The 24,514-nt window shown below is 41.7% G+C and overlaps 1 protein-coding gene across 2 annotated transcripts in view; it reads left to right on the top strand.

Annotated features, from left to right (window-relative positions):
- ift172 (intraflagellar transport 172) overlaps nt 1-24,514 on the top strand; it is an 83,058-nt gene that overhangs the window by 12,401 nt on the left and 46,143 nt on the right. For both annotated transcript variants that reach the window (XM_017701018.2, XM_017701017.2), the window contains exons 15-27: nt 2,868-2,980; nt 4,206-4,373; nt 4,483-4,619; nt 5,970-6,077; nt 11,403-11,487; nt 11,733-11,825; nt 11,910-11,987; nt 13,694-13,942; nt 16,716-16,794; nt 17,219-17,339; nt 18,698-18,842; nt 21,783-21,872; nt 22,102-22,199. In XM_017701018.2, coding sequence (XP_017556507.1) covers nt 2,868-2,980; nt 4,206-4,373; nt 4,483-4,619; nt 5,970-6,077; nt 11,403-11,487; nt 11,733-11,825; nt 11,910-11,987; nt 13,694-13,942; nt 16,716-16,794; nt 17,219-17,339; nt 18,698-18,842; nt 21,783-21,872; nt 22,102-22,199 — 1,564 coding nt within the window. The remainder of the gene's footprint in view (nt 1-2,867; nt 2,981-4,205; nt 4,374-4,482; nt 4,620-5,969; nt 6,078-11,402; nt 11,488-11,732; nt 11,826-11,909; nt 11,988-13,693; nt 13,943-16,715; nt 16,795-17,218; nt 17,340-18,697; nt 18,843-21,782; nt 21,873-22,101; nt 22,200-24,514) is intronic.

Genomic DNA, 24,514 nt, shown 5'->3' with positions numbered 1-24,514 from the left:
GCAGTCCTAACCTGCTTCTAACATGCACACCTTGCTCGTTAAGCCAGTGCTGTTTTAGCCCGATTTTAATGGAATTTGGTCAGAGACTGAATTTAATGTTCAGGCTGAATTTCAGCTTCTTTGACTGTCGTTTGCAGTGCAGTGTGAGAGGGGAAACGATGCCCGATTAACTGCCCAAACGAGCTCAGATTGAGTGCTCAGACGATCTGATGGATTTCTGACGCCTGAAATTTTGGTCGGTTGTCTGACCGTCTCAGCAGCCTCACGAAGTCGCACCCAAAACCACACACAATCACAGCCACCGCTCACATTTGCGGCACCAGCGTCTGTGTATTCTAACTTTGCTCCATTTGACTGAATTTAATTGTGAGGAATAAATAAATACAGTGTTTTCTTGTCTTTGTAAAGCTGTCTGTCTGTAGAGCTGCCTGCTCTTCAGCTTCATTGCACAGTGTGGCACCAGTTTGCAGAACTGGTGTATCGGTTTGTCAGATGCTGAATCTGACTTCTACACCAAAACATTGCCCTGTTAGTTCAGGATGGAAGTGTGCACACACGGCTGAATCTCAGAAGGCTATTTATTAGACATGTGATGCACTTTATAGAAGCTATTTTAATACGTGGTGCACTATGTAGGGAGCAGGGAGCCGTTTGAGATACAGCCAGCGTTTTGATCAGGACATCAGAGGCACAGCATGTTGTTTTGAATGAAATGGCTTTATTGTAGATAGAGCGTCTGTAGGGGCTGCGTTTCACGTGCAGTGTGAGCATCCATGTCGCGTCAGGTCAGTCGGACCGAGTGTTCGTAGAGTGTGAGTATATAAATCGCAGGCTTTGGCTGAACACGAGGTGCGATTCAAACATACAGTGTGAGCCGTCAATAAAGAACAAGATTTCTAAAATTGCTCAGTGTCTGCCTGGCTTTACCTAACAATAATGCAGCTGATCCAGCATGTAATATGGTGAATAACTTTAATATTTTGCTATCTTGCATTGAGACATGTTTTTTGGAACTGTTTGACAAATCTCTCACAGAGTTTGGCACAAAGTGGTGTACCAGAGCCATTTTGGCTTGCAAAGACTGAGCCTTTGGTGGACCCTATTGATTTCACCTGTGTGCTCCCTACATAATTCACCTGTGTATTATGGAATATTTCAGAGTGATCTTACTGTGGCAGCCTAAAATATCTAAATTAGACTAGTATGAATTTAAATGTGCTTAAAGTATGCACTGTGTGGCTGTATTATTTATAAACACAAGTATTGGATCAGTTCTGTTTCAACACACGCTCAAGATTAAAGACCTTTGGGTAAAGGTTATGTGGCCCATACAGAATTTCTCTGGAGCCCGGCTGTGTCGTTTTTGTGGGTCTAGTCATAAGTACTCCTTTTCAATGAAAGCCTTATAAACACACATGCACACGTCCTGCCCGTCCTCATTTATTCGGTTACGTAATCTATGATCACTTTCTCTGAGCGCCTACTCTGCATCGTCCGCCATCCTCAAAGGTGAGAGTCAGCAAGCGGAAACAGTCAGAGAGGCGCGTGTTGAAATACAGTCATATGCGGCCTTGGACGCTGCCTTTCAATTAGGCTCCGACCCTGCGGCGCCATCGCCAGGACCCTCTCCTTGTGCAATCTGCCACGGCTCTGTCCATTTCCTATGCTAATTAAGTCCAGGCATGCTCCTCTACCTTTTTTTTGCCTTCTTCCTTTTTCAGGTGGTAAAATGGGGAAGCAACTTCATCCAATTTGTTAGCCTGTGACTGACAGCAGAGTGCTCCTTTCCTCCCCACCGTCCCTGCGTGCTCGAAACGTGTTTGGAAAGTGTAAATTGGAAAGTGCTTTTTTTCCTTCTAATCTTCTTTTCCCCTCCTGCCCTGTGAATCACCCCCTCGGAGTGGTCATTTGTGAACAAATGAGGTGAAAGGATGAATCTCAGATGAATGTGATTTTTGAAAGATGCACAAATATGTTTTTGTTTGTCGGTGGATGTTCGGAGGCTCCCTGAATAGAAATGTCTCCAATTTTGGTGCGTGCTGTTGTGTGTATTTACATGTGGAATTTTTTGTGCACAGCAGTGAATGCAGACCTGACCTGTTGTTCTGTACCTCCCTTTAAGTCTGAGTATGTCACATTCTCAGATCACTGAGCCTGACTGAAATCGACTTTGGCCTACATGTTCATCCAGTGTCAGTTATACAGGCTGATTCAAAAAGATGAATCTGATTTCAAAATTATTTATTTCACCTATAAATCACTACAGATCAATGCAGTGAGCTGTAAACGGTTTAAATTAGCATACATTTTATTATGTAATTGTACAAGTCTGAACCTCCTCCAGCTGTACTGACGACATCAAAGCCACAGTCAAACTCATCAGATTCTGGATTGAGCATGTCGGGTGTCACTGCACTCACGGCTGTTTCAGTACAATTTCGGAGATCATCCAGTGCTGTGGAACCAGCAACAAACGCTCTGAGCTACTGGAGCTTCACTGCCCGCGAAAATCCTGCTGCACAGTTATGACTGATTCACTCTTATTGAAGTGGAGTACGCAGAGTGCTTTCTGCTCAGGGGTCTCATCTCCTCTCAGACTGAAGAGAGCCCATCAGAAACTCTATGACTCCCTCTTACAATTAGATTGTGATTGGTTTCTTGGTGCTTATGGTTGGAAAAATATGACGCTTTGATAACAGATGAATCTTTTTGAATCACCCTGTTAAACTGTAGTGCTTTGAAACAACCTAGCCAACCGACCTAGCATCAGTATTAAGGGATCTGTAGCTTGACTAATACAGTATGTTCAGATGAATTGATTAATAACTGATGAGGCAATAACATATCCCTCTTGTTCCCTCACATAGTGGACTTGGCTGGTGGTTATAACCTGGGGGCTGTTAGCCACGACTCCAAGATTGACTGGCTAGAGTTGAATGAGACTGGTCGCAAGTTGCTCTTCAGGGATAAGAAGCTTCGGGTAAATGTCACGGTTCCAGAGTTAAAGGGGTACAGTCACATTTGGCTGTTTTTTTAATGTACATCCACTAATGCATTTACTTTGAAGTAACATCAGAAAAGTCATCCCTGCAAGCTGGGAATGCAGACCTGTAGGAGTTGGAGTGTTGGTTGCTGTCAGGACAAATCCTCATAATTCCAAAACAGTTATTTCACAGAAGACAGAAAAAATCTTCTGAAATTTGAACTGGAGTTAAAGGAACCATTTTTTTGGAGTCGTTTTGGAGCACTTTAATTGTTTTAAGAGCAGCCAATATTTTGAAATTATGTAAAAAAATGAAAAGTGAAGATATAAAGTTTTATCCCAACAATAATTATATGTATATTTAATGGCAGAGTCTAAATGTATTTACATTTTCAGAACCGACTCTGAAGTGACTTTAAAATGATATCAATTCTAGTTGCAAGCAATAGAGACAACAACAGATAACCTTCAATATATTTTAGACATCTTTGCTGAGCTGAGACAAACATTTTGTAATCTGAAGCCAGTATTCTCTTATCTAAAGCAGCTTTAGCTCACTTATTAGAGGCAGCCTACAGGCCCAGCTCAGGTTTTCTGTTTCTGTGTCCACAGAAATATGGAGTTTAATGATTCAGAAGTCTGGGTTTTCCAGTCTGGTTCAAAAAGCCTAAACTTAAAATCCTTCTTTAAATCGTCAGGCATAAACTTAATAGCAGCTGCAACTTTTTTACTGTTATCTCTTTAACAGTCTTTCAGTGCAATAAATACTCAATTTAATTCCTGCACAAGTCAGCAGATTCACTGAGAATAAAAACGATTATTATTATCACGGAAAATGTAGATCCTTACTGTAGGTTCAGTGCTAAATGACTTGGGGGCAGTGCTAATTTAGCCAATGCTGTATAGCTCTGGTCATCATCTTAATAGGGTCTGGAATCAAACAGTTCAGTGTCTCTAGAATTATATCACACAATATCATGTTTTTGTTCAGAATTTATTTAGAGGCCTGGAAAATTGATCAAGACTAATTGACATTATGACTGATCAACTTCACTGTCAGTGATAAAATGAAATGAAAGAATAAAAGAGCAGTGTGAAATAGCCTCTCTCACCATTTTAGTGCTCTGATCGAGTCTGTCTCTCTCTCTCTCTCTCTCTCTCTCTCTCTCTCTCTCTCTCTCTCTCTCTCTCTCTCTCTCTCTCTCTCTCTCTCTCTCTTTAGCTGAATCTGTTTGACATCGAAAGCGGCATAAAGACCACCGTGCTGAGCTTTTGCTCCTACGTTCAGTGGGTGCCAGGCAGCGATGTGGTGGTGGCTCAGAACCGTGGAAACCTCTGTGTGTGGTACAACATCGACAGCCCTGAGAGAGTCACGATGTTCCCTCTGAGAGTAAGATAAAACATGTTAAAGCTTAATAGAGAGACATTCAGAATCAATCCAACCCCAAATGCTGGGAGCTGAGAATGATGCAGCTCTTAAGCCTGTGTGCTTTTTCCAGGGGGATGTTGTGGATCTAGAGAGGACAAACGGTAAAACAGAGGTCATTGTGACGGAAGGAGTGAACACAGTCTCTTACACACTGGATGAAGGACTGATCGAGTTTGGAACCGCTATCGATGACGGAGATTATCACAGGTTGGTCTCGACATTAGTCGCTCTACACACACGTAGACCCAGAGTCTGATGTCTCTTACACACCAAGCTGACCACAACTATCGTATTCTGATTGGCCAGATGCGGAGCTATGTATGCATTTTATCTGCCTAAAGGGAAACACATAATAGGAGGAGTAACTAACTGAGCCTTTCTGACAGAGATAGTTGCTCTGAAATTGGACATTACAGCTTTAAAAGTTTTTACAAGTTTTCTTTGAAGCATTAATAGCTTTCAAGTTAGTCATTGGTGTTTGTTTATGCATTCATTTCCTGTGGGTTTGTTTTGTTTGCAGCCCAGCTTTGAGAAGCTGTCTGTCCCTACATGTCACTCCAGAACAGTACTCTGTGGTTAGTTTGCTATGGTGAACTTGAGTACAAAACACTATCATTATTAAAATTACAAAAATGTAACTTTTAGCAATAGAGTAACACCAACCCAAAAAAACCTCAGTGATTCGAATCGATTAAAAAAATAAGAATAGAAAAATCTGTTTAGCTAATTATTTTGTGAAAAATACTGTTTATTTTTGACCAAATAAAATTATATCTGCCTATAGGATCAGTCAACAGAATTTTAGCTGCCTTAAATTGATACTGACAGATGTTAGAAGAGTTAGTCGCCTCTAAAAGCTCTCTCACAAAAAGAGACCCTGCCCAATGCCTGAGAACCTGTATTACAGCAGTTCTGAGACCTTACTACTGCTTTACCATTACCAACATTACAAACTCAGATTAATTTAGATTTTTGGTTATTTTGGATGGTAAATAAAGTGGGTATATTAGTATTGCAGACATCATGACTCCTGATCACCATAACTGTAAAAAAATCAGAGTCAGTTTTTCTAGAATTCATTATTTCACTAACCACAGTGACTGAAGTTGTTTTCTTCTGAGCCTTCAAATCATGTGGATTATTATTATTATTATTATTATTATTATTATTATTACAAATATTACATCTTTTTTTTTTTTTGGAAAATCACTAGAATTTCTCTTTAATTGTCTGTGTGATCAGCTGCATATTGCGTAGAACATGTGCAGAATGGGATGTCGTTAAGCCTTAAACTGACCACGTGTACTTGAGACCTTATTAGCCACTAAATGATGGACTTTTAAGAAACACAGCCTTTGTGTAAAGGGAAGAGTTTCAAAAGGAAACTGTGGTGAATTTGCAGAAGTCAATTATGACTCATGAGATTTGCTTCCTGAATCTCATCCAGGTGACTTGCGTGAGATTTTGGGTTTGGAGGATGGGCTTAACTCTCATATATTTTCATTCAGACCTGCAAATACATTTGTTAACATTTGTTGATATGTCTGTGCATCGTAGAGCCACTGCATTCCTGGAGACTCTGGAAATGTGTGCTGAAACAGAAGCTATGTGGAAGACATTGAGCAAGCTCTCTCTTGAAGCACGGCAACTGCACATCGCTGAGAGGTCAGCCTGGCGGCACCTTAACATCGTTTAGTCATGACAACATCATCAGTTTTATTTCATCATTCTCAGTGTTGAGCTTCGTACCTCTGTTATAACTTCGTGATGGTGTTATATAAAATAATTTGAGCAAAATAACTGTGGAGACCAGAGTATGTGAGCAGAGTGGTGGATGTTTCTGCTCCTCCATTATAAGTGTTCTGTAACTCTGACTCCACTCCGGGTTTTTTATTTTCCACTACTCACTCACATACTTATGGTATTTATTTTATGTCTTTCACATAAGAACAATATACCACATACTTTATTTCATTAATTATCTAAATTATGGCTGTTTTAAGAAGGTAAAGGCTTAAAACAAACAGCCAGACACCAGCCAGAAAACTGCCAAATGCAGATCATTTTAACATGATCTTCTTTATCCTATAGCAGCAAAAGGGGCAGCATGAGCCTAGTTGTGTAATATCTGTAGAACTTTGTTGCGATCACTCCTCACTCTGCACCACTCACATATCCTAATGGATACACCAGTATGGGATTCCTTAGCTGATACAGCAACTAGTATTAAATACTACTTCTATCAGTAGCCAAGTTGAATGAAATGTGATGGTTCTTCTTGTGTTTGTAAGCAGGTATGTGGCTGAGAGACTGCAGCTCTATCTCTAACTAGGCTGGGTGCTCTAGCTGATGTTAAAAGTCCAGAAACAGTCATTTCTCTGGCAAATATCATGTTGGCACATCGTCCACTGAGGGGAAAATATGTAGAAGACAGTGACTCCTCATCAGGCAATGTGACAGTGGTTAGCTGTATTAGCTTATAAAGGAAATGCCGTCTAGATTTAGATTAAGTGACCCTTATTAGTCCCACAGTGGGGAAATTTCACCTCCACATTTAACTCATCCGTGCAGTGAAACACCACATGCACACACTAGTAAGCGCACGAGCACTCACACACACACACACACACGCACACACACACACACACACGCACACGTGACACATTGGCCCAGAGTGGTGGGCAGCCCTATCCGCAGCACCCAGGGAGGGTTAGGTGTCTTGCTCAAGGACACCTCACTCATGTACCGTAGGCACTGGGGATTGAACTGGTGACCTTCCGGTCACAGGGCTGTTTCCCCAACCTCTAGCCCATGACTGCGGGGACAGGACGGAGGTTGTTCCCACAGCACCACTCCACCAAGTCTTTCACCAGGGTCCTGTACTCCTCCTCCTGCCCCCCTTACACAAGCCACAATGGCAGTGTTATCTAAAAACTTCTGCATGTGGCACGTCTCAGAGTTGTACTGAAAGTCTGAGGTGGACAGTATGAACAGAAAGGGGAAAGTACAGTCCCTTGTGGTGCTTCTGCACTGTTGACCACAGTCTCTGATGTACAATCCTTCAGCCGGACATACTGAGGTCTGCCAGTGAGGTAGTCAGTAATCCAGGAGACCAGGTGTGGATCCACTTGCATGTTAACCAGCTTGTCTCTCAGTTGGAGGAGCTGAATGGTGTTAAAGGCACTGGAAAAATCAAAGAACATGACTCTTACAGCACAACCACCCTTGTCCAGATAAGAGTGGGCACGATGGAGACGGTATAGCATGGCATCCTCCACTCCCACTTTCTCCTTGTAGGCAAACTGCAGAGGGTCTGTTGCATGTCAAACCTGGGCTCTGAGAAGGTGTAGAAGAAGGTGATCCAGTCTCTTAATGACATGAGATGTTTGAGCAACAGGCCTGAAGTCTTTGGGTTCACTAAGTTGCCCCCTCTTGGGTACTGGAATGATTCATGATGTCTTCCACAGTGTGGGAACCCTCCCCAAGCGCAGACTCAGATTGAAGATGTGCTGTAGGGGTGCCCTCAGCTCAGCAGCACAGGACAGGGAGGGGGACTATAGCGGTGCTACAGATCAGAACAGATGCTTTGATGTGTGAAGAGGGAGTAGAGGGGGTTGTGATGTCTGTGCTGTCAGCGTTTGGAAGGGTAGCATGAATATCAATAGGAGCAGATGAGGTGTTGATGTCCAGACAGACAGAGACTGAAGCGCCAGGAGATGAGAAAAGGGAGGGTGTGGAAGTGACTGCTGGACATACAGGTGCTGTGGAGATCTGAACAGGGCAGTCAAACCGGTTATAGAAGATGTTGAACTCATTGGCTCTCTCTGCGTCACCGTCTAACGCGCTGTCCATCCTCTGCTTACAGCTTGTAATGGTCTTCATATCATTCCATACCTCCCTCATGTTATTCTCCCTTAACTTCTGCTCCATCTTCATCCTTTAGGACTCCTTGGCCTCTCGCAATTGGACTTTGAGCTCGCTCTGTACACTCCTAAGCTCCTCCTGGTTGTTTTCTTTAAAGGCTCTCTTCTTCTTATTCAGCAGACCTTTGACATCACTGGTTATCCAGGGCTTGTTGTTAGCAAAGCAGCGTACAGTTTTCACTGGAACAACAGTGTCCATGCAAAAGTTCATGTAGTCTGTCATGCATTGTGTAATCCCCTCAATGTCCTCCCCATATGGCTCGTGCAGTACACTCCATTTCGTGGACTCGAAACAGTCCTTGAGAGCCGCTTCGGCTTCAGGAGACCATTTCCTGAAGGAGCAAGTAGTTACCGGCTGTCTCTGGACACAGGGTTTGTACTGAGGCTGCAGGTAGACCAGGTTGTGGTCAGATTTTCCTAGAGGGGACGGGTGTGGCGATGTATGTGTCCTTCACATTGTTGTGAAGGAGACCAATTGTCCTGTTCTTCCTAGTGGGGCTGTCTACATACTGGTAAAAAGATGTGAGCATTCCAGTGTAACATAATTAAAAATGTGACTCAGATCTGATGTTTTCAGGGCTGTGTGGACAGACATCTGGTCTTTTCAAATCTGACCTGAGCCGCTTTCATATGTGGTCCTAGATCGGATACGTATCTAAATCGTGGCCATGTGACCTTAACGTGACATTCAAATCAGAATTCATGTGCTTTTATCCACTGCGCCATCATTCAGCGTTCCCATGGCAACAGCACAAAACAGAAGTTAAAGCCTGTAAACGGTGGAAAAGCAGCTCATCTGACCTTTTTCTCCTTCATCTGGCTCTAATAATGAAGCTGAGAGCCAATCAGAGTTAATGATCTTCTCAGTAAAGCTCGTTCTGCTCGTTAGTTTGTGCTGATGATGCAGTGATTCAGTCACGTGATGTTACTGAGTAGGATGAGCTCATGAGGGTCATTTCAGGCCGGTTCATCACATTAATGACATATTTGAGTCACTGACCTAAATGAGTGTGAACCATTGAGTCAGACAGATCGGATTTGAGCAACAAGGCTTGTATTGTAAATGTAGCTTAAGGTTTCTACACCCATAAGATGTTGTGCAGCTTTGACTGAGTATAAATGTCTTTTATTTAGACATATAATGCACTGTGTGTGAAGAAGCGGTTCTATAATGATCTAAATAGTGCGCACTACATAGGGGAGCAGAAAGCCATTTCAGATCATGTTGTACGAGCAGTGAGGATGTGCGTTTATGTGAGTTTACAATGATTCCTTAGTAAGATATTTGAGAGAACAGTGCCTGAAACACAGTCAGAAAGGGAAAAAATAGACCTTGATTCCTAGGCCTGGTCTTGAAGACCCTCTGTCCTGTGTATTTAACAGTTTTGCAGGCTTTAACTCATTAACTCATTTACCTTCTTTAACCAGCTCTGACTGAGTTGAAGTGGTGCATAAGAGCAAAATGTGCAGGGCAACTCCAGAACCAGAGCTGATGCTGCCATAAGGAAACAAGCTTGTTCCAGCTTTATTTATGTGATTAAAGATGGGAAAGTATCTTCTTAAAGATTTTGAGAATTTGAACTCCAGCTTTTTTTTTATGGAAAAAGAGGTAGGTATTAGTTTGAAAACAGCTTAGACATGTCAGTAAGAGTTAGCTGGGTGACAAAAAAAATGAATGAATTATTATTGCGATATAACTTTTCCTAGACAGCGATAAGAAAGGTTTGATAAATGTTTGCTGTAATACACCATAAAACACACATCCACGTTGTAGCGACAGCCCTGGCTTTCTGCGGCTAGGAAAACAATACTGCTCTGCTGTCACCAGGAGAGTTTTTAGACATGATTAGAGAGGTGGGCCAAATATACTTTAGCAACCTCTGAAAAACCTCTGAGTTATATATTCCCTGTTTGAGTGGAGCAACCGGTGATCTGCTCGCCTGTGATGGGGCAGTTGTGGGCTGGAGGTTAGGGAACCGGCCCTGTGGCTGGAAGGTCACCGGTTCGATCCCCAGCACCAACAGTACGTGACTGAGGTGCCCTTGAACAAGACACTTAACCTCCGACTGCTCCCCAAGCGCTGCGAATAGGGCTGCCCACCGCTCCAGGCAAGTGTGCTCACTGCCTCCTAGTGTGTGTGTTCACTAGTGTGTATGTGGTGTTTCACTGCACAGATGGGTTAAAGAGGTGAAATTTCCCCATTGTGGGACTAATATGGGTCACTTCTTCTAAACTTAAGAACAGTGGCGTAACTGTAGCGTAACAGTGGCGTAACTGTACTGACCTGCTGCCCAGCTCTAGTAAGAGTTAACTACCTGCCAGACACCAGATTTGTGTGAGATTTGCCTTGAGACAAGTTCCTATATCAGCGCATTCATATACCTGTACTTTCTGTTCCATTTCTTTTGCCCCAGTGTGTGAGTTTGGGCGAGAGAAGAGCTCTCGACCTGGGACTTGTCATGTAGTTGTCACACAGGAAGCTGCATCCTTGATGGCTAAAGATAATCTGAATGGGCTTGGTATAGCTTTAGCAAGTAGCAGGCACATTTAGAATTCCCCTTTTTACAGTACAAGCGGTCTCTGTGTTGGCAGGAGTGGGCAGAGCACAGTTAAAGGTACAATTTAATTGTAATGTGGCATCTCTAATGCACGGTATTGGGCATTATGTGTGGGCTGATCTGCATAACGCATGCAGAGAAATACAGTCTTGTTCATGGAGAAGAATGTAAATGAAGGACAAGAGGAGAAATGGAGAGAGAGAGATGTCGAGACAACCACTAGGAGAGCAGCGTATCAGCGTGATGCAACTTTAGAGAAAGAGCTGGAAATGTGGTCAGACATTCACGGTTCTGCCTGATTATTTAGGTCTGAAAAGGAGCCTTTCAGCAGCATTTGGCAGATGATTTCTCCTAAAATCACATGCATGTGTATTCTGAGGTGTTCAGTATTGTAGTACTGGAGTGTTTCTAAGGGCAAGTGACGTATTAATACTGTGCTGAAGTTACTAATGGAAGATACTGAATCATGCTGGCACTAAAAATGATATGCCTTTCTCATTGTTTTCCAGGTGCTTTGCAGCCTTGGGTGATGCATCCAAAGCTCGCTTTTTGAATGAAACCAACAAAATTGCTGATTCCATCTCTAAGGAATATGTGCGTACATAAACAGGTTTAAGTTCACTGTTAAAACCACATAGTATTAAAGAAATATACTGTTTGTAAATGTAAGCTTGAAGACAAAGTGCTGCAAGTAAGAATTTCATTATGGAGGTTGATTCGTTTACATATACTAATATAAAATTCTTGAAACTACTTAGAAATAAACAAAGCTCCTGAGATGAACTGGAGCCGAGGTCAGTGAAGTAGTTGTTGTTTTTTCTCATTGTTCTTCACTGAAGGGTGGTGATGGCACAGAACATTACCAAGTGAAAGCCCGCCTAGCAATGCTGGACAAGAACTACAAACTGGCTGAGATGTACTACCTGGAACAGGTATTTGCTCTTTTGTGCTAAACTATGTTGATATTGAGAGGTTTATACGTAAAGAAGTAGATATAATCATGTTGTTTCCCACAGAACGCGATAGATGAGGTGATGGAAATGTACCAAGAGCTACATATGTGGGATGACTGCATAGCAGTGGCTGAGGCCAAGGTAGCACCAGTGTTTATAGAAAATAGTTTGGAATAAAATTAAATAAAGTTTTCTGCTTAGTAGTGGATCAGTCAAGACATACTCGCTGTCCAATTTTTTTTCTTTAATGTAGCACTGAAGCTATGAAGCTAATGTAGCTAACAGAAAACACGTCCCCAAAACTTCTCTCAACCCATTCAAAACGGATCCAGGCCTCATTAAGGTTGAGGTTCAGTGAGTAATGAACAGTTATTCACAGTGTGTCTGACCACGGCTGAATCTGACTCCCCAGTCACAGATTCCTTCTGTGGTTTCTGTTACTAAAAAGCTGTTAATCTCAAAGTTTCAAACTGGATATGTGAAACATCAGAAATCTAGTATTCCCATATCTGTGTTATATAAGAGAAGTCAGATTCTCCGAGGGAGTCGGAATTCAGTGCTGTAGTCTAACATCGCTGCCTCCAGTGTTCAGCTACAGTAATGCTGTGACGCTTGATGACACTGGAAATGCCCTTCTTTTCGTCGTGGTTTGTGACTGATGGCTGAATACACAAGTGGAAACATTGACAGTGGTTCCAGTGAAAATGGAGGATGATCAGAAGAGTTTAAGTAATGTAGATTGTGTATTTAAGGTGGTAAAAGTAAGGAGGATGCTCTGTACTGGTTAATGTTGTGTTGTTATACCAGGTCTGGCTTGTCAAACTGAACCAGTAAAAGGGCCGTGTTACAAAATCCCAACAAATCTGTTTAATTAATGCTGTGATGTAACCTGAACTGGCCACGTTTATTCAAAATATGCAAAAACTTCCAACAGTAAAATACAGACACTTGAAATATTACATGAATTTTTGAAACATATAAAAAATGTAAACGTCCCCCGGAGCATCATCTTTTAAACCCATCAGCTGGAACTGGACCCCTGGTGTCCTTTCTTTGCTGCAGGTTCATTAAGACTTGGGCTCAGGTTCTGAGCTGCTGAGCTGACGTTCAGTGTTTATAGTGGCTGAACTGCAGCTGAAATGCAGCCAGTGTGTTTGGTAGTGTGTCTGGTGTGGAATTCTGTAGAGTTGTTTTTAGAGTAGGAGAGTCAGAGCACATTATTTGCAGTGCATGCTGGGGACTGTAGTTCAGCACAATGTGAAAAGAGCTAATATTAATAGTAAATTCAAATATTTCTGTGGGCCGGACTTGACCGTTTGACATATGGGTACTAGGTGATCCTAGACTTCAGCAATGGGATGTTTAGCCTGCTTGGCCCCCGAAAAAATCAACATCTGGTTTATTCCACCATCAAGATTGATGGCTACAGATGGGAAAATGTAACAACGAACCGCTGTGGTGACAGAACTTTCCGTCACAGCTTCTTTGAGAACTATATATCCGGTTTGCCTTTGTCTGTCTAATGTTACCGTGTATACGTACTTAGGTCGTACTATCCCCTAAACTACTTCGAGAAATGTGTGAAACCATGTTGAAGAACATAGATGAGCAGATTAAGAGATGTTTTTGATGGATTTCAATAAATGTATAATAAAATAATGTGATTATTGACTATAACAGTAGCCTCATAGCTCAAGTGCTACAGAAGCAAATCTTGGACACCATGTCATAGCAGGTTGACTCCATCTGGAGTGAGTAGATTTTTTTTACCAAACTATTCTTTTAAAATCCTACCCTATAGAGTTTACTGGACTATAGATGGAGTTGTTTGTGCTGTCCTTTTCCAGGGTCATCCAGAGCTAGACAATCTGCGGCGCAGTTACTACTCCTGGCTGATGGAGACCAATCAGAATGAGAAAGCAGGGGAAGTGAAGGAAAGCGCGGGTGACTATATGGGGGCTGTCAACCTGTACCTGAAAGCAGGGCTTCCAGCCAAGGCTGCCTGGCTTGCCATGAGCAGGGATGAGCTCCTGGCCAGCAGTGATGTCATCAACCGCATCACCTCTGCCCTCATCAAAGGGGAGTTCTATGAGAGGGTAAGTCAAACCTTAGTTCCTCCTTGGAGGAGGTGTCACTTTGTTTTGTCCTTGTTTTTAACACTGTAAACGCCTCATTTGTCCCAGTGGTTTTCTAAAGCCAAACACAACACATGATCTGATGGGCTATCCTTCATAATATGGTTCATGTTAATGAACCAAGGCTTTTGAGCTTAATGTAGTTGCATTAAAATAGCTCAGTTTATTTATTGTTTTCAGATCTAATATTAAAGTCATTAATATCACTGAGATTTAGTGAAGTGATTGCACTGGTTTTCAAAAGCTCTGTATAGTTTTTGAGATGTAAACAGTCATTCAGAGTGTTTTGCTATAGAGTGGTGTATTGTGTTGAAACTCTAATTAATTTCTTTATAATGGAAGTGATGGGAACTGGGGGCCAGACTAATGAAAGTATCTGAAGAAGAAAAGCTTTCTTAAAAAAACATTATTCCTGAATTCCTGAAAAAGTAATTTTTCAAATAACTTCTTAAAAATTGTCTTATTTTTTCTTGAGATCTGGAATTAGTTCTAAGAACAGGTGGTATTCTTTTAAAAAAATGCAAAACTTTGAATTGGCAAGGTAAGCATCTAAATTTGTCAGTTTATTAGGACACACCTCTGCTGCTATTATCCTTCGTCATTTCTTGCTTTCTGGTTGTCATTTTCTGCCACAGTTATCTTGTTTTCTAAAGGAGAACTCTTTCTTGCTAGCTATTTTTATTTCTTTATTTCTTGTTTTTGAGTTTTTGAGTGCCTGGCTGGATGTTTTTCCTCTATTTTGCTGTCCTCTGCGCAGATTAGACTAAATAATGGATTAAAGATTAATACAAATTTAAAATGTAACTTGTGTTTTTTTTGGTAAGCCTACATAGAAATACAGTGAAGATTTTTTAAGGGAATAAATAAGATTATCTTAAGATAATATTTAAGAAATTAAACCTTTTTTGAGAATTGCATTTAAAGGGAAATGTCCCTGTTTTTTAAAAAATCCTACGTAATTAAATGGTTAAGATGTAAACAAAGTCATTCTGAGTGGTTTGGTGTGAAATGCTCCATTTTAGAGAAACTAGCAAGACGAGTCAAAATCTTTCACAGTGGTGGTGATAGGAACCAGATGTCTGAAGAGTTTAATGCTGTTGAAAGCTTCCACACAGAAAGTGTTGACATGAAATGGTTATGAATACTCAGCCTGATGTCTGGGACAGAGTTTTACTATAGTTTTGTGGTGAAACTTTGGCCTAAAATGTGTTGTAATCAGTTTATTTTTATCCATTCATGGTGAAGGATATATAAAGGGTGGCAAAATAGTCCCCAAAGAAACCTTATTTCAGATTTTCAGATCATTCCTGGTTTTACCATCGTCAACATTACATATTAAACATGAAAGGCCTGTGTAGGCTGGCAGACGGTTTTGGATAGTAAATAAAAGGGCTACATTTGTGTTGTAGTCATGATGACTGCTGGTTCCTATCAATACCACTATAAAGAACCACTCAGAATGACCCTGTTTACATCTCAGGGACTGAATTACCCAAAAATTTCGAAAAATTGGTAGAATTCCCCTTTAAGAACATTAGGCCTCATTTCCCGATGTCTTCCCAAGTTTTTTTTTTCTTAAACTTGTTTTTGACAAAGGGTCCTAAGAAAAAGTCTACATCAGATTTGTGAGATACAGATTCATTAAACTGCAGAAATATTCTGACCCTGTTCTTTCCTAAGATCAAATCTTAAATATTAGAACATTGGTGAATATCAGAAATAGGTAAAAACTGTGTAAGTAGCTTTAAGAAGAAGCTTCTTCTTACGTACTGTTTGTGAATGAGCTTTTGTGAATCCAGCCCCAGGAGTCTCAGTGTCTGTGATGCATATTTATAAATATAATATTCTCAATTTATTATCCAAAGTGGCAGCACGGTGGCATGGTGGGTAGCACTGTTTCCTCACAGCGAGGAGGTTCTGGGTTTGATTCCCTGGCCGGGTGACCGGGGTCCTCTCTGTGTGGAGTTTGCATGTTCTCCCCGTGTCTGCATGGGTTTCCTCCGGTTTCGTCTCACAGTCCAAAGACATGCAGTCAGGCCAATTGGACATGCTACATTGCCCCTAGGTGTGAGTGTGTGAGTGATTGTGTATGTCTGTCTGTCTGCCCTGCGATGGACTGGCAACCTGTCCAGGGTGTGTCCTGCCTTCTGCCCGATGATGCTGGCTCCACCAACCCCCATGACCCTGAGGGAGAAGCAGCTTAGAAAATGGATGGGTGGATGGATATTATCCAAAGCAACCAGCAGCCACATGTATCTTCTAGGTCTTTTTTATTTTTTTGGAAATATGAGGCCTCTCCACCATGAATGGATTTGAAAAAATATACGTTTTAGGCCAAAACCTCATCTCAGAACTATCATAAACCAAAGTCACAGGCATCAGGTGACATTCATAACCTTTTTATAATAACTTTGTGCAGTAGCTTTCGGTGAGTGTCTGGTTCCCATTGCCACCACTGTGAATAGTTCTGACTCAGGAAGTTTCTCTTGAACAGAGCTTTTCACATCAAACCGCTCTGAATGACTTTATATCTTAAGGTCTGCTTTCAATATGCAGTCATTTTGAAAAATACATGTGATGCTTTATTTTACCTTGTCTACCCCGTTTCTGTGGTCTGAGTAAAAGGGAGTCATTTACAGCACCTGTGTCATATGTTCTGTATGTGCTGGGTTAGGAGTTAGAGGTTAGGTGTAGGTATCAGATGACTGATCTTTGGTTTTTCCTACCACAACAGGCAGGTGACCTATTTGAGAAGATTAAAAATAACCAGCGGGCTCTGGATTGTTATCGCAAAGGCAGCGCTTTCAGAAAAGGTGAGTATGGTTTAGAACCAAGGCTCAGAGTGCAATAGTAAGTGGCTGCATTGCAAAGAAAGTTTGAGACTTTCAGCTTGATATGGATTGATACAACAATTATTGCTAATCCTCGCAGAGTCTTCTTTCTCACATAGACGATATTAGATAGGAAAGGCGTGCTTGTGATAATTTTGAAAGTGCAGCTCTTTCTGCATTAAAGTGCAGATTCTCCCCGTTTCACATGAACCGTTTTGGAATTATAGCAATTTTTGTTTTTCAGTTCACTTTATGTCAGTAAAAGCCTGTAGGTTGAGCTCTAAAATGTGAGAGTTGTTTGAGGAGATTATAGCCTAAGTGCTACCAAGATTACTTTGAAACTGCTCAAACTACAGGGGTTATTAGCATGACCAGTATCATGACCGATGTATTTCCATCCACACAGCTGTGGAGCTGGCGCGTGTTGCCTTTCCTTCAGAAGTGGTGAAGCTGGAGGAGGCCTGGGGAGACTACCTTGTCCAGCAGAAGCAAATGGATGCTGCCATCAATCACTACATAGAATCTGGGTGAGTTTTAGGACTGTTACAAATGGCAAGGTTCAGTCTTTTCCATGGACCGACACACTTGGTTCAGCTTTTGAAGTATTTGTTAAGTACCTGACGATAGTGTCTGAGTCCACTTCAGACACTGACTCAGTGGGTCTGATGGGGGGACCATGGGGTCCTAGAGGAGTGGTACTAAGGCCCAGCATTTTGAAGGTCAGAACGTGTTCTTAAACCTAAACGACTTTCAGTGTCAGAACTGCAGCTCTGCTCACGCTACACAAAATCAGTCACTTGTAATCTGGTGTCTTGCTGATGAGCTGACGACACACCCAAGTGCCACCTAGACTCACGCAGTACTCCATCTTTGTGACACATGACAACAAAGCCTTCACCTTGGCTCTGACCACGGTGCCTCCACACACTGATTTGTTGGTCGTCTCCACCAAGACAAAAGAGCTGTCGCTGTAACGGTCTGCTTGGATGTAGTCCTGCGTCGAGCAGCCATCTGCCAATGGTGCTGGCACTAACAGGATGACCCATCACTGCTTGCTGAGTGTCCGCAATTGTGGCTGTTGGATCACTTCGCACATGTCGGACAATCCATCAGTTCTCCCTCTCCGCGGTTCTTGTAGGTCTCCCAGATCGTTCGTGTTGCTGGTGCATGCCGCCTTCTGCCACTGCCAGCAACAGAGTGCTATGGTAATATCCGCAGGACCAGCATGGTGCACAATATGTCGATAAGACCATCCTGCTCTCGAACCCCTCTCGAACTCTTCCAACTGCTCAAATTGCTTTCGGACTCTTCTCAGAGGCATTCTTTGCTTGCAAAGTCAGAATGGAAAGCATGCGCAACGTGATGGCCTTATATAGTCAGTCAGGTACAGCGTTAAGGCCTGTCATTGCTTGTGTCACATGTGTGACTGAGTGTAAAACTTGAATCATTTTGCATGTCTCACAACGTAAAACCTACCCACCAAGGTTTATTCCTGTTGGTTGGGTACAGCTATTTTTTGAATGTATTAAGCTGGACAATACAATAGACTTTACAATATACCTGAAGTACGGCCGAATTACCATTTAAAACACAAGTTACTATGCTGTACTAATGATTTGGGCATGTTCACACGATAGGTAGCACAAATTGTTAGAACACCAAGTTTTCAGCCATCTAGCGTTACTAGTCAGCTGGTTTACCCCGTTTCTAAGTTTCTAAGATTTTACCCCGTTAAGTCCAAGTGGATTTACAAATGACTGCTCTCTGTTTCTGTCTTGACTTTTCAAGGTTTAGTAGTAATACAGTTCATGGAGCTGAAACCTGTGTAGTGATCACTCTGCATTAGTTTTTCCTCCATTTCACTTCCTCCATCTCCACAATAAAGGTGCTCTTCCAAGGCTGTGGAGGCGGCCATCGGGGCGCGGCAGTGGAAGAAAGCACTGCATATTGTGGAGCTGCAGGAGGACAGATCTTCAGCCAAGTACTACCTGAAGATTGCCCAGCACTACGCCTCCATACAGGAGTTTGAGGTAGGAGAGCACTGGCACTAGACTGGCCATGAGCCTCAGGGCGTACACACTAAAATGATGATGAATGGCAGAAAGAGTCTCACATTCATCCTTTAATTATGGTGCATTTATAACATCATAACAGCTTTTAAATTGCGTTCTGTAAGATGACCTCTGTCTTCCTTCGTGCCCAACTGCCCAATGGCCCTGATTTATTGAGCTACTGAGTTTGTGAAAGGTTAAAAGTAATTGAAACTGAAGTCATTGAGTAATTGGAACTGAAGAGCTGATCCAAGGGCCATGAAATGTGAAGAGATATGAAAATATTATAGCTGTTATTTGTCTGTTATAAACTCTAATCCTGTAGATTGTTCTAGGTCATTGAGATGCTTTGTACAGTCTTGTTCATTGTAAGCAGCTCAGACAACTTGGGCATTAATGTTTTGTAAGGGTATTTGCAACAAAAGTCAAATTAGTTGTAGAAAAAGGTTTAATGGCAGATCTGTCCAGAGACTGAGATGCAGTGCTCATTCAGCCTAAAGTGTTGCTCCAAACTCTTTTTGTGTCCAAGGCTGTGTTAAATACGTCTGTGTAAAACAGTGGTTCATTTGTTTACTCGATGCAGCGTTTATGATTCATCACTATGCAACAATCTTAAGTGGAAATAGAATCATGTTGAATCGTATACATGGGTTTAAACCTTATTTTAAATGACACAAATCAAATTAATCACAATTTAACAACAAAAGAAAATTGTTTAAACAAATTTGTGTGATATTTAAACAAGTGCATGTGAAGTTCCACTCCAGCTTAACCACCGCAGCACGTTAGTGGCTCAGGCAGTGTTCACAAGCGACTCATGGTCGTGAACAGTGCAGAGAGAAATGTACAAACCACAGCCCAAGCACTGCTGATCTTAAATAAACCAGAAAACTGCTGTCTGTTTTGGCTTTCAGTTTATTTTAATCAAGTTTTGACAAGCCGATGCTCGATATGTGGATGCCGAGTATAGTAGTACTAGTCATCACATAGTGCTGATTAGCTATAGCACCATTAGCACCCCCTAAAAATATTCGATTCGTTTAAGTATCATGATATTACAGAAATGACAGTGAAGAGTGAAGGAGACATCTAAAACCTTTATCCGGTTTTACTGAACTTTAAAACACAGCTGAGTTGTGCAGCGCCGACAGTTGAGCAGCATCCTGTCGTCATAAGTAGAGCAGCCGAGTCGCCGCTGCAGTATCAGTGCTGTGAGAGGTATGTTATCTAAAATGGGGGTTCTCAACCTTTTCCACTCCAAGGCCCACAGAACAACTAAATATTTTCCACAGGACTCCAGACAAACGCTGTTTGGTCTGGAGTCTCTTTAGCTTTAAAGGTTTTAGTGCCTCATTTGAAATAAACCTCACTCCATTCAGGCTTTTGGATCAGCGTCGTCACAATCAACAAAAATGATAAGCCTTACTTGATCTCTGCTTCTTTGACAGTGGTTTATTAGTTTGAATTTAAGTACTCAGGTTGCTGACGCTCAGCCAGAAATCGAACACAGATATTATTTTTTAAGACTTGTCTGTCATTTTTATCAGCTGCAGCTCGAGCTGCAGGAATAATATGAGATGAATGAGGGTCTGTAAAGAGTCAGACCTTAAAACAGGCAGATTATTTTGACGGTACAGCGCTGACGTGCTGGTAGAAGAAGAGGAAAGCCAGTTCTGCTGACGAATTACCTCATTTCATCATGTTCTCAAATCAAATCAATTGAACTTTATTTGTAGCGCTTTGTACAACTGATGTTGTCACAATGCAGCTTCACAGAATTCCAGAAAAGACAAACATTTAACAAGAATGTAAAACCCCCCAGGTGAGCAAGCCTGGGGCTATGGTGGCAAGGAAAAAATCCCTCAGGAAGAAACCTTGGGAGGAACCTAGGCTCACAAGGGGGAACCCATCCTCCTCTGGTCAAACTACCTACAGAGTTATTATACTACTAATATTAATAGCAGTTGTATTAGTAGTAGTAATAGCTAGGAGTCCATGAAAACATCAGTGTAGTTTTCTGGACAGCTAGTCCAAGGCAGGTGGCAGTAGCTGGGTGTTGTGGGCAGCTGGTCTGAAGCAGGTAGCAGGAGGGTTCGACAGTCAGTCGTCCTTCAGTGTTTGGCAAGACAGAATGAATATATGAATATATTCATTTACTCTGAAAAAGGTGTGGAGATGGAGTTAGTTTTGTTCTGTTTGGGTGTGTGTAAAACTGAACTGAACAGGGTTCAGTTTCAAGCGGACCGAGACCAGGGGGTTTTGCCAGACCTGTTCAGCTGTTTGTTTCAGACCCAAATACGGATGGAGTGTTCCCATAAGTCAAAATGGAGTGAACTAAAGAAAAAAGTTTGATCGGTCCACACCGAAGAAGGTAGGAGAAGCACCCCGAGGAACCTCTCCATCTCTGACTAGCTGTCTGCACCATTCCCCGCAGCTGCATCGTCTCAAACTGATGACGTCTAATTAGAGGGCAGCTCGACGGAGCAGCTAGGCTTCAGGGTGGAGGTTCAGATGGATCAAGGATCAAACTAGGAAGATTCAGTGGCCTTGAAAACATTAGTGGCGTTAATCATAATCATTACCGTTACTACTGTGCTTTCAGAATGTAATTGCCCATCAAATCGTTCTTAATTTACAAAATAAAAAAAATTAAATCAGAAAACATTGAGTTATGGATTGTGTATCATATCTAATCAGAACCCCTCAATCACTGCCCTTGCATGAAACCTAGCATATTGTCACTGTCATATCTAAAGCTATTTCTGTCGGCCGATAGAAAGAATCTAAGAGTGCTTAGAATAAAGATCTTGTTACATTAACATTCATTAAATTTAAGAATTTTTTTTTTGTTTTCTGAAAAGTTTTGCTATGTAACCACAGCAACATGCTACTCTTACAGTTTGTCTGTTGCATCTGTAGGTAGCAGAGCGCCTGTTTGTGAAGGGAGACCACATTAAAGATGCCATTGACATGTATACTCAAGCAGGACGATGGGAGCAAGCACACAAGGCAAGAAGCTTATGTTCTTCTGGAGAACCAGACTTTACGTAGAGTAAAAAACGCGCGCCTGGAGAAACGGGCGGCAGCTCGGTTTGACTTGCAGAACTTCAGAACGCAGCCAAATGTTGAATATATAATGATTCAGTTGCTGGATTTTCATCAGGTGGTCTTGAATTACTCTGATCTGTAAATGAAGAATATAATTCACAAAAATCTCTGTTCATAATCTTTAACCCAGCTTGCTGTGAAGTGCATGACTCAAGACGAAGTGTCTTCTCTCTACATCAGTCGAGCGTACGAGTTAGAGAAGGAGGGAAAGTACAAAGAGGCTGAAAGGTATAAACACAAACATAAACTCTCTCTCCAACCAACTTTTTGTTTCATCCTGTCCATTTTCAGAGGTATTGATCAGCATAGCCAGCTGGTGGAGTTAATTATGGATTGTATCGCCCTCGCTGGCAAAAGGCTGCGGATGGTGGATGGAAAGGATGTGGACAAGTTGCTTTATATTTCAGTCACTCTTTCCTGCTCATTGTTTAGGCTAGAGTAGGTCAAAGCTTTACAGCAAGAAATCGACAAGGAAAAGTGTTCGGTTTGTTGTGCATCGACAGCAAATTGGAGGTTTTAATCTATAATGTCTAAAACTGGCTTTACATGGTGAAAATTCCATGCAGCTAATTATCAGTTCCCTGCAACATAATTCCTTGCAGCTAACCCAATCCAGAAACAAAGTAGGTTCCAAATTTTTTTTCCAGGTCATTGACAAGCTTAGTCGTGGAATGAATCTGACTTCTGTGAGAAAGTGAATCCAGTTACCTGGAGTAAACTGTGGGACAAGCAGTCGTTTAAAGAGCTGTTACCGACAGCTGGTCATTATATTTCATCTATTGTATGTCATCTATTGATCGGTAAAATCAATCATTTGGAAACATTGTTGAATGTGATCAAGTGATGTGCTATCGCCTTTTTGATTTGCTGTTCCGTGAAACTTGGTTCACAGAAACACTTGCAACCATTGCAGCTGAGTTTCAGTTGAGCAGCAGGATGCTTTACATTATACAGTGTGCAATTTAGTTTCATGTAGGTTTCAAGCAACTGAAAATGCGTGAAAGTTTCATTATATAAAGTCAGCCTGAGGCCCTACTAATATGGATCAATACCAGTTATACAGAACATTCTAATGTATGGTAATTAGCCAGTATAATTTATGATGGTCACATATTAAATAATGCAGTAGATTTAGCTAAACAGTGCTTTGTTGACTGATATTGTCAATAATTTATTAAACTAAACAGCAGAAAGTAACAAATTCTTCCATTCAAGCAATAACCAGACCCCACCCTGCTTAGCTTCTGAGATCAGATCAGATCAGATCAAGGGTTCTCAAAGCCATGTAGCTGTGTCCGAGCACACTTTATAACCCCATATATTCAGGTTTGTTTTCTTGTTTGTTCAATAAAGACGTCTTTTCACTGTATTCAACGATGGCGTTCAACATAAAGGCGAGGCTGAAAAGCCGATGGTCCCAGGTGGCGTCTCATCCGAGCGCTAGGGAAACCCAAATCTGACAGGATGTCCCTACAGCATGATAATCTGCCCTTAGAAAACCCACTGATTTTCATTTCTTATCAGTGAGATCTTCTCCTCAGTGGACTGTCCATTTATACCAGTACAAATGTGATCTGCTTCTCCGTTTCATTCCAATCAAATCACAGAAGTTTCCAGTCCTGTAGAATCGGCTCTGATATTAGTTCAGTGTTCTACTCATTTCTAACCAATGAAATGTTCTCTGCTGTGAACCACCAGTTTCTGAACAGTTAAAGGGTCTCTGACATGTTTTCCTTACCTGTCAAATTGCAGAGCCTGTTGCCATAGCGACTACTATCTAAGTTAAAGAGTTTTTTGTTTTTTGAGGAGCTGTCATTCGTATGGCTGTTGGTGTTAACTAACAGCAGTTAACTTCAGTGTGGAGCTTCCCAGAATTCCCAGCTGTTTGTTAATTGGCTCTTTCATTAGTGTTTAGTGTTCTAACGTCCTCAGGTTAAAGGCTGGGAAGTGTGTGGATGAATTGTATGTGGCTTTATTTTAATATTAATAATATTTTGTGCTCAATATTATAGTGTAGTATTTCGCTGTTGTGAGAGGAAAACCTCATATCGTATCTCGCTTTTTGTCATTTTTCTGTTTTTGAATTGAGAACCATTTGTCACTGTGTTTGCACACTGTGAAATTAGACCTCTGCATTTAACCCATCCGTGCAGTGAAACACCCACATACATGCACACTAGTGAACACACACACTAGGGGGCAGTAAGCACACTTACCCAGAGCGGTGGGCAGCCCTATCCACGGCGCCCGGGGAGCAACTGCGGGTTAGGTGCCTTGCTCAAGGGCACTCAGCCAAGGGGATTGAACCGGCAACTTTCCAGTCACAGGGCTGGTTCCCTAACCTCTAGCCCACGACTACCCCATTTTTATCATAATCTCAAAAAAAACCTGTTGTCCTCTACATTGAATGTACATTTCATGATGATTAGACAAAAAGAAATGACCCAGAATTACTGGTAAAAAGTCTGGTTCTATTGCCAGTAAAAGTAAAGTGTTTTTTCCTCTCCAGTAAAGTTACCTTTATGGAGATGTGAAGTTTTCTT

This window comes from Pygocentrus nattereri, chromosome 4 (genome assembly GCF_015220715.1).
Source record: "Pygocentrus nattereri isolate fPygNat1 chromosome 4, fPygNat1.pri, whole genome shotgun sequence".
Taxonomy (NCBI): Eukaryota; Metazoa; Chordata; class Actinopteri; order Characiformes; family Serrasalmidae; genus Pygocentrus; species Pygocentrus nattereri.
Note: the sequence above shows the minus strand (reverse complement) of the source record. Positions and strands in the feature narration are given on the sequence as shown.